This window comes from Hyalella azteca, unplaced genomic scaffold, assembly GCF_000764305.2.
Source record: "Hyalella azteca isolate HAZT.00-mixed unplaced genomic scaffold, Hazt_2.0.2 contig8774, whole genome shotgun sequence".
Lineage (NCBI taxonomy): Eukaryota > Metazoa > Arthropoda > Malacostraca > Amphipoda > Hyalellidae > Hyalella > Hyalella azteca.
In genome coordinates, this window is record NW_025938859.1 from 1,204,838 (window position 1) to 1,215,677 (window position 10,840).

The 10,840-nt window shown below is 37.4% G+C and overlaps 1 protein-coding gene across 1 annotated transcript; it reads right to left on the bottom strand.

The window, feature by feature from the left end:
* Positions 1-1,458: 1,458 nt before the first annotated feature.
* Positions 1,459-6,315, bottom strand: LOC108676670 (methylmalonyl-CoA epimerase, mitochondrial). The gene is made up of 4 exons (XM_018164787.2): positions 6,038-6,315; positions 4,809-4,890; positions 3,492-3,621; positions 1,459-2,274 (listed from the first exon to the last, which is right to left on the bottom strand). Exons 1-4 carry the CDS (start codon positions 6,255-6,257, stop codon positions 2,071-2,073), a joined length of 636 nt encoding a protein of 211 aa, XP_018020276.1. The 5' UTR covers positions 6,258-6,315; the 3' UTR covers positions 1,459-2,070.
* Between the last annotated feature and the right edge of the window lie 4,525 nt (positions 6,316-10,840).

The following is a 10,840-nucleotide window of genomic DNA, read 5'->3' on the forward strand; positions in this document are numbered from 1 at the left end:
ATCAGCCAATATAACATGCTAAAAATAGAAGTTCATGCCAATTCACGTTGCCCGATAGGATTGCTCATGGTTGAAGCATGGAATTGCTTTCTAAGCAGACTAAGCTGTCTGTTTCGTATTAATAAATAGTAAATACCACATAATCTTAGCTGTACTTCGTATTTTAAATACTTTTCTCATCGTCCCTGCCTCGTTCACTTCAGCTAACTTCATAGAATACAAACGTTGTACGGTAGTGGATCGTAACCTCAAAAATCAGATAACAGCGTAAAAAGTAAATCAAGTACGTACTCCCTCGTGTACAGTGCTCATGGGGAAAATTTCGTTGACTATAGAGCAGCCAAATAACCCATTCTTTTCCTCTCCTATTTGAAGTTACTCATAATGATAAATTTTTCCAACAAGTCATTCCTTTTCCAGCAGTAGAAGTTTTGACGTTGTGAGAGTCGCGGCCAGTTTCAAAGAGTACGTACAACCTTGATTCTTCTTAGCATATTGCTAAAAACAAATGAAGTGTACGCCTCCAAGATTATGCTTTGCTATATGTAAATGCCTCTTTGTGGCCGATAACATCATGGATTGAAGAGGAAAAAAAAACAATTAAAATAGAACGTTTATATATACAATAGAACATTATAAACATGATATACACTGCCACACTGGATATAATTTTAAATGATATCATATTCATCATATTACACTGAAATAGTGTTGAATGTTCATAAATCATAAATTTCATAAGTGCGATCAAATATAAGAAGGTAATTTTTTTCAGCACGTACTTAAGAGAGCCACCCTCACAATTGTCAGCTCACTCAGCTGGACTAGTGCTATAAATAAAATAAATCTCGTAAAAAAATACAAACAATCTATAAATATGCGATGTTGAATGAACAATACTCATCTCAAGACCTTAAAAGACTAGAAGGGAAACCATTTAAGAGGTCATTTATGTTGTTTCAGTTTGTAAAAGTTCGCACAATTTAAAGCATCTCATAGAATGGAATAGAAGTGTTGACACTGAAGAAATAGGCCCATGGCCTGTTGCCGATTCTTGAATTTTTCGTGACTTGATTCACAAGGGATCCCGGCCTTTGGAACCCGATCTTTCCATAACTGACGATTGATTGAGATAGCTGCCGGACTTATTGCCTACCCGTAATTTGCTGGGCATTTTAAGACAGAACATATGCTCCTGCATAGCTTCGTCTAGTCTGTTTTTGAAGGCGTTCATACTCAGAGCGTCAACGATGCTATCAGGGAGGCTTTTCCGCATGAGTGATTTCAGAGAGAAAGGAAATATTTTAGGCCAAATCGTGAGCATTAAATTCTTAAACTCGCTCGCTAATTCAAAAATCATGTTGGATTTAACCGTTAAATTTCTTTACAAAATTATGCAAATCAATTGTTCGTGTGAAGATTAAAAAATATGAGGTTAGGATCAACGAATAAAATTCATACATTTTCTAAAGTGTAAACTTGTAACGTTTTCAAACATTTTGTCAATTGCATTGAATGAAATTATTTTACGTATCAACTTTCATAAAAATTTCATGATCTCTGACTTGCCACGCAGTAATGCGTGGTAAGGAAGAGATCAATACATTTTACGTCATGGTTTCTAACAAAGGGGAGTTGGCATCGTATCATAGAGCGATTCATCAAATAATTGATTTCTAAAACCGACGGAACTGAACTAAGAAACAATGCCCTATCACATAGCTGGGTTGATCTAGGGCAGGCACAGAATAAGTAAGTAAGCAAGTCTCACTTTTAACCAGAACAATTTAGTTTACATTTCTTGTACATGATTCTAAGATTTCACACCTGACTAAAACAGCCCCCAAGATAACTTTTTATTATACTACGCAGCCAGTGAGAAAAAATTGACCACAGATCGGCTGGCAGGGATGCAGCCGTCAACAACAAATTTAACAGCCCACGAACCAACGACTAGCCTCAAAAATACAGTAAATATACTCAGCTTCGGAGAAACGGAGCCGTAAACTACGCATTATTCCTGCTCCACCATGACGCCATGACAGTCTGCAGGATGCAGGAACATGAGCATTATTCCTGCTCTAGCTCCACAAGGACGCCATGACAGTCTGCAGGATGCAGGAACATGACAGGCTTGCCATGCGCGCCGATGCTGGTCGTCTTAGCGAGGCAGCGCACGCCGCTCGCGCGCACCGTCTCCACTGCAGCCTCGATGTCCGACACCTCCAGACACACGTGGTGCAGCCCGCCTGCCGCGTTGCGCTGTAAAAATTTCTGCACATCGGGAGCAATACTTTAGCACATCAAAGTTATACTTAAACACTTTGAGCACATCAAAGTTATACTTATACACGTAGCTGCTCCCTGTCACAGTGCACTAATTGCATATCCAAGTTATAACTATAATATAATATTTTTATACAAATAATTGTAAATACTTTAAGCACATCAAAGTTATACTTATACACGCAGCTGTTCCCTATAATAGTGCACTAATTGCATATCCAAGTTATAACTATAATATAATATTTTTATATAAATAGTTGTAAATACTTTAAGAAATACTTTTTCAAAGTTATACTTAAACACGCAGCTGCGCCCTATCATAGAGCACTAATTGCATATCTAAGTGATAAGTATGATGTAATAATCTTTTAATACAAATAATTGTCAATTTCCTATAGTTTTTAATTTCACTGAATGTCTTTATGTTTGTATTATAATAAATGGCATATCATAAAACATCAAGTCAACATATAGTAAAAGATTTAGAAGTCTGATAGCTCATGCATCTTAACCTTCAAAGCTTAGGCACCAATTTTATTTCTGGGAAGGGGGAGGGAGTTTGTTAGCCAAGCCAATGATGTTAAATAATGTATCATTATTTGTAGGCAGTGAAAAAATGAACCATCATTGGCTGAGATGAGGAAATTAACTGCAAAAATTCAGACACAATCATTTCATAATGTGACACTAAGAACTTCATTTGAGAAACTATTCCACATATTACAGGATCAAGAAAATTTTTCTAAAAAAATTTAAAAGAAATATTTTTTTCTATGTTCCACTTTTTTCTCGGCATAAGCAATGGAAAACTAATTTTTCAATTATCCAAAAGTAAACAAAAAATTCTTGGGAATTAAAAAAAACTTACCATACCGTACTGCTGTATCTTTGAAAAAAAAATGTTCCATTCAGTGTACTACATTCAACAAAAATAAAACTAAAAACTTAAATTACTTACAACTTAAATCCCAGTTTCATGTGACAAAATTAATGCTTTGTAATAGGCGATAGTCATTATACTTACAGCCAAGCTGGAATTCTAAGAATTGTGGATAATATCTTCTCGATAAATCCAGCCTGGTATCTCATTCAGTTCTGAAAATTATCCTGCGTTATGGAAGAAAATTCCAGTTCCAAGTTGATCAATACAATAAGATATGTGCGCTTGTTCATACATTCCCTATCCTATGTTAGACCAAACTTACAGCAATGGGGGAGGCATCCCCCAGAGGGTGGAGGAGCTCTAGCTTGGTGTTGGACAGCTCAACGAAGACTGTGGTGACACCATGTTCAGGCAGAGCTTGGGGGTCGCTGACACGAGCACCAAGGACATCCCTGCACAGTAAATAACTCATATAGAGCATAAAGAAGTGATGTCTGTATCTCCTGCACAGTAAATAACTCATAAAGAGCATAAAGAAGTGATGTCTGTATCTCCTGCACAGTACATAACTCATAAAGAGCATAAAGAAGTGATGTCTGTATCTCCTGCACAGTACATAACTCATAAAGAGCATAAAGAAGTGAGTTCTGTATCTCCTGCACAGTACATAACTCATATAGAGCATAAAGAAGTGATGTCTGTATCTCCTGCACAGTACATAACTCATAAAGAGCATAAAGAAGTGATGTCTGTATCTCCTGCACAGTACATAACTCATAAAGAGCATGAAGAAGTGAGTTCTGTATCTCCTGCACAGTAAATAACTCATAAAGAGCATGAAGAAGTGATGTCTGTATCTCCTGCACAGTAAATAACTCATAAAGAGCATGAAGAGGTGATGTCTGTATCTCTTGCACAGCACACAACTCACAAAAAGCATAATGAAGTGATGTAAGTATATCCTGCACAGTACATAACTCATAAAAGTGATGTCTGTATCTCCTGCACAGTACATAACTCATAGAAGTGATGTCTGTATCTCCTGCATAGTACATAACTCATAAACAGCTTAAAGAAGTACCTATGGTAATGGCTATGTTTCCTGTACAGCACATATTTCAAAACAGAATAAAGAAGCTGTGTCAGTGTTTCCAGTATAATAAAAAACTCATAATAGCATAAAGAAATGAAGCCTATGTCTTAGTTAGAGTTTGTGTTCAGATCTTAGTTTGCTTGTGATTTTGAACAATGAAAATTGCCTCTTTGCCAGGCAATCAAAAGTGATGGTATTGTGATATCAAGTATGATAATCCAAACAATAATGCATGTCCTATATGAGAAATAGGCCCATCTGTGCATCAAGAAATCAGTAAGAATGAGCTTTCTCAGTATTTACTTTGCTAAAAATTGTTGCTGGGTAATAAATTTCTATAGACTAATTAATAAACTTACTCAAATGTTATGCCTTTCTTGAAGTACAAACAATACTTATTTTACATAGTAAAAGATTTAGAAGTTTGATAGCTCATGCATCTTGACCTTCACAGAACTGCAAAGTTTATGGCACTACATTTACAGGCAGTAGTAGAAACATTTTTACAACTTTGATTACAGATCTACTTGTTACCAGTTCACTTACTGGTAAAAGCTTGCAGCAGCTTGCAAATCAGGTACTGCTATGGCTATGTGGTTGAGACGCCCCAATTTCCACACAGGACTATCTGTAAAGTATCAAAGTTTTTAGGACTTGTATAAATCATGAGTTTAAAAATAGATAATCAAAATAAATGGTACCGTAAACTGGGGTAACTTAGACTCCCGGGGTAACTTAGACCACTTTTCGTTTTTTAACAAAAACCCCCAAAACTCAAAAACTATTTGACATAAAAAAATTCTGTCAATGGGCATTAAAGGCCTAATACTGAGGCTACATAACACAATAGAAAGATTTAAAAAGTTTGCATATCTAATAGGTCAAAAAATTACAAATGTGACCCACAAAAAAAAGCTATTATTTAGAGCCTGTCGGAGTACCCCCTCCATTTTTTTATTTTTTGGCTAAATAACTCCAGGTTTTGATGCATTGTAGTACAACTCTTCTAGTTACATATGCAACAAACAAATTTTAGGAAAGTCTCATAGTTTGCAAATGGGGGGCGCTGCCCCCCAATGGGGGAACTTAGACCACCTAATGTCAGCCCTGACGGGGTAACATAGACCGGCTTGGAAATTAATTTAAAATTACCATATATAACATTTCATGTTTGATACACCTATTAATGTTTTTTCTTTAGGTTTCAGACTCTACAGAGTCTTATATATGGTAATTTTAACTTAATTTCCAAGCCGGTCTATGTTAACCCTGTTAGGGCTGCCATTAGGTGGTCAGAGTTCCCCAGTTTGGGGGAACTTAGACCACCTAAGAGGCGGGACCCCCCATTTGCAAACTATGAAACTTTCCTCAAGTTTTTCATTTGCATATGTAACTAGAAGAGTTCTACTACAATGCACCAAAACCTGGAATTACTTGGAGTTATTTTACCATAAAATATAATTGATTTTACCACCCGGTCTAAGATACCCCAAGATCTGGGGTAAAAAAGACCATCGATTTTTTTTAAATTACATCAAAACTATGAGAGGCAGGAGCCAGCAATTTATGGTGAGTGAAGCTAGAGTATAGACCTGTATTTTGCATGTTTCAGTTTAAGTTTAACTTATCTAGTAAAAAAAATGGCATCATTTTTAAAAAAAAAGTGGTCTAAGTTGCCCCAGTTTACGGTATTCATATATATAGAGCTCCTGAACTAAATTTATTTGAATATTTGATCACTATTATCAAAAAATCCATTCCAAAACAAACTTCACCTGACAAGCTTCTTGCTGGTTGATGACAAAGCATTGAGGGTGGACATAGGCTGCTTGCAGCACGTCCTGTGGCATGACTGCCATAGGTGCTAAAAATATCAGAGACAGGTTGCTTATGCACTGAAGCCTGAAATGACCACTGCATGAGAGACCTAATTTGTTTTGAAACAGAGACACATTTTAGACATCTAATGAAAACATCAGCTCCAGCACTGAACATTGCATAAGATTAGAATACCTGCAAATTTCAGAAATTTGATAGTACAGTGATAAGAATTTGGTCAACTTTTCATTTTTAGGGAAGGTACTTCAATCAATCATCATTCAAAGGCATCATTCAAAAGTGCACAAAACAAGAATTATGGTAGTTTCCAATTCAACACCTAACATTGGATTTTCTTAGATCAGCAGGAATAATTGAGAACTTTTTGATAGCTAGCTAATGCCTTGGTAAGGTGACTTTTTTTATTTGAATCCTCACACAATCTGTACTAAGGGAAAATTTTTCTAAAAATTGTTAATAAAAATAATTATTTCACAGATGCATTAAAAAAATCTTTCTTAATTTCCACATAAAGAAATCAGCAAGGAAAATCCAATATTAGGAATAACTTAATAAGTCAGATTGTCTAAGAACGGTAGAGGTAATTTTTGTCTCATTCATGTCATGGGTAGCATCTGCTTTTATCTTCAACTCTTCAAGTTTGGCACCCCAATGATATTTTTCACGATTGATTTCAAGACTTGGAGTATGTATGAAGAGAGGAGAAATCATAACAATTTGGAATATAAGGGGCAGAATTATAATAAAATTGCACTAAAATAATCCTTGCACAGATAATTTTCAAAATATTCAGGTGAAAATATGCCATTTTCCTTTTTTTTTCACCAAAGAAATTGGAAAAAAGTCCACACTCCACAATAATCCACATGAATGGGTAAAATTTGCCAGATTCACAGGCATTTTTTTCTGATTTGCAGCCTCATGTGTCACGTGTCAGTCACAGTCAGTGACTTCTGCCCAATTTCCACTTTGGCCAGTGGCTCAGGCCTCAGGAGACATGCCCACTCGGCACTCAGCTCAGTCAGCTGGTTAGCCACTCAGGCTCAGCCAGTGGCATCAGCCTGAGAGGGAGCAGCTGAGCGCCTGAGCCCCAGCAGGCAGCGCGCCAGCAGGCTGGCCTGGCTAGTGGCTGCAGGCCCAAGGCTCCAAGCCAAGCAAACTTTGCAAAGGTAGTCACAAGTCACTGAAGCAACTTCAGTGACTTTACAAATCTAAATCCATATACCTACATTTAGTAATTTTTCTGACTACTGAATTGTCAAAAAGAATAAATCAATGATATAAAGGAATTATAATATATATATATATATTATTATTAATATATATATATATATATATATATATATATTTAATTTATATACAAGCAATATAGGTATATATTGCTCATCAATAAAAACTATTTAATGTTGCATTACTACTTACTGCAGTTACTGGTCTGTCTGGTCAGTGGTCATGGTCAGTATTACTGGTGCCAGGTGTGCAGTGTCACTTACACTTAGTTTCAAATTTCAAAGTGTCATTGGTCTTACTGTCTTGGCCTCAAAGACTGACTGTACAGACACAACTCACACAAGTTGAACTGTTTAAGTTACTGAGATTAAGTCTTAAGGTCAGACTCAGAGCAGTGATTTGTATGATTCAATTATTGAATAATGCTGCCAAGTTGCAAGTAACAATCACAGAACCACTGCGTAGGCTAGTACTACCGAGTTCTTTTTTATACTTGATTACTTGGTAAATGGTAATGTCCTAATGACTCATCATTCACACAATAATAATCGTAATAATAAAAGCAGGATCAATGCTTTTATTATCAATCCATCAATGGTGACTGGCTAAGGCTAACTGTGACTGCCTGACTGGTACAGGTGATTACCCTTAAATTTTTTGTCCGAGACGTGGACGGTGGAGACGTCATCCACCGGACCACCAATCACAATCAGGCTGAATCAGTCGTCAGCCGTGAACCATTCAGCTCTGTCCTTCTCCGGCCTTGCAGAAAACCTGCCGTGCACCAACAGGCCGGCAGGCCGCAGATCGAATATGACTTCCAGCCAGTTCCAGGCATCGTTAAATTAAGTAATTTTACTTTCACCGCATCTGAGGTTAGGTTTCAGATACCATAGTTCTGTTCCAAAATTTATCGTCCTTCGACAAGTAGCCGTTCGTCCGAGATCTGTTTCGACGCACGGGCCGGCACGGCCTAGATACGATTGTCCAGAATTGTTGGAGGGTCCATTCCGAACGGCAAGAATCATGAAGGTCTATTACATGATCCAGGGCAGTAGTGGTCTTCGGCAGGCGACCCCTCTGGCCCTGTAAAATAAGACGCAGTTCACAAAAAATGGTAAAAATTTATTGCCAGCTATCTCTGTCATCGCAAGCTAGTACAGACAGTTCGACCGGCGAACGTAGCAGACGTTTTTTACCGTCATCGACGTAGCCTTCCTGATTGGCGCGTTGAGAGACGAATAGTCTGCAGCTTCTGCGACATCGGCTCCAGTGTTGCCAGGTTTTTTTTTTTCTTGGTTAGAATACCAGATTGCCTAGCTCAAAATACCAGAAATTCTATTGTTCAAAAACAGACTAATACCTCCAAACTTAATGAAACTATTCATCAGAAACGTTGGTTAGAAAAAAAATCTTTTGTTCTGAGCATTTATCTGGCTTGACAATAATTAGCCTAATTGAACACGTTATATTTTTTTCCTCTGTTTGGAACATTTTGACACTGTTCTTTTCATGTGTTTGATTACATTGACATTTTTCCTTTTTTTATCACAGTGTGGCACTTCTTCCCCTTCGCTCAACATGAGCAAGCCACGGAAACAGGTCATTTTCCTTTTGCGTATTTTCGTACATGCTTGCATATTGCATTAATCTAACATTCCGGATTGACCACTTGTTGCGGCTGAGCAGATAGCTTTAGGTCCGAATAAGGGACTCCAGTACCTTAGTTTAAATTTTATTTCGTTGCTTGCTTTTTATTTAGGTGACTTGTGAAAACACTCGCTGAGCGAATGCACTGGATACTGGTCAAAGTAGACAAGTGATTCAGTATAGGCAGCCAGTTCCATGAATGGATGATGATTTTAAAGTTCAGTGAAATATTGAATGGCACGCCAGAATTCAAGTGTTCACTCTAGAATTCAAAACCACCAACAAAAATGGTGGAGCTTGCGTCGCAGAAGTTCGACAACCTCACTCGTCCTAGGCCATCGCATCACTGATCAGTAATCAATTATCAATCAATGATCATCACTCTCATGCATATATTGCACTAAGCACTTTTGTTAAATGTTAACAATTAGATTAGGGTTATTTCATCAACTACGACATCAAGCGGTAAACTTGCGATTTCAAAAATGGCGGGAAACCTCTAGTCGCGCCGCTTTGAAGGTAATCTATATAATCCACGCCTACGCTGAAGGAAGATCAAACTTTAGAGGTGGAACTTAATGCAGTAAATAAAAAAAAATTGCAAGATTTACGCAAATATACCAGATATAAAATATTCATACCAGACACCTCCTGAAAATACCAGATTTATGAAATCTGGTATAGAAATATACCATCTGGCAACGCTGATTCGGCTCTTAGGCAGGTGTTTCATCGCCACATAAAGGAGGAAGAGTATCGATGATCCTTAGAAATTCCTAAAATTATAATGTTGTACATAGCCGTTTTGCATACGTTTGTATACATCCTTGTGTCTCGTATCTGCTCACATTCAAACTTATTTGAAGTTTCCTCTCCTCAAATTTGTAACGATCCCTCTATGTGTACTGCCAGACGTCACAGTTATCTTCATTCTCTAAGAATAAAAATCGCATTCAAGATTGTTTGATTTCTATTAGGCCTTGAATATCTAATTTTGGAGCGTCCGTACGGGGGGCGTGTCCATCTGGAAAAAACGCCTTGTATCGACAATTAAAGGACATTTTTACCACAGAGTAAGCAAAGCAGCTTCCAGTGGAAAGACAACACAGCCTTGTGATTCTCATTCTCAGCCGCTGGCTTCATCACATTGTAGGATTACAAGTAGTTTTGAAGTTCACTTTAACAAGTAGGTTAGTTTCGCAATGAACATGATGCGACAATTATCTCTTCATTCACGAGTAAAGCTGGATAACACATTCCTCGAAGAGAGTAGTTTGTCGAACAGGGTGAAGGTTAAACCGTTGACGACTGTAGTTACTGAATATTTTCAACTCGCATAGTTGTTTGATTGAACATTGCCGGGACTTTGGACATCCGTTTGAGATCCATCAACCGGTTAGATCATTAGGATGCCTGTATAGCTGTCTACATATAAAAAAACGGTTTCAGCGTTTATTAGGCCGTAGGCCTGTCGTCGATTCTGAACATTCACAGCAAAATCGGACAAATTTACGGCCGGTCTCTCCAAATACAGTCAGCAAAGAATATATCTCAAAGTAATGAACGTAGCTCGATGAAACTTGGTAAACGTATTCATTAGGACCTAACGGTGTTGTTTAGCTCGTAAAAATTCTTCAAATTTTACGTTCATTCCTGAGTTATATGACGAAACGTGCCGAAGTTTGCAGTGAGCATGACATTTCTTCTAAATCTAATTAGTTCATGACATGAGTAAGATGTTTCATCGACATCAGAACGCCATCCGCAGAATTACAATCAAGTTAAAATTCCTAATGAATTTTATCGACACATCTCTGGATTAAGTTCAGTCCACACAAGTTCTAATTCAGTGTAATACT

Bases quoted from the DNA above. Each gene is read 5' to 3' on its own strand.
- LOC108676670 (XM_018164787.2), bottom strand. From the start codon at position 6,257: ATGTTCAGTGCTGGAGCTGATGTTTTCATTAGATGTCTAAAATGTGTC. The intron at 3,622-4,808 runs GTAAGTGAACTG...TTTACTGTGCAG, and splicing joins GCTGCTGCAAGCTTTTACCA to GGATGTCCTTGGTGCTCGTG. The intron at 2,275-3,491 runs GTAAGTTTGGTC...CCCGATGTGCAG, and splicing joins GGGATGCCTCCCCCATTGCT to AAATTTTTACAGCGCAACGC.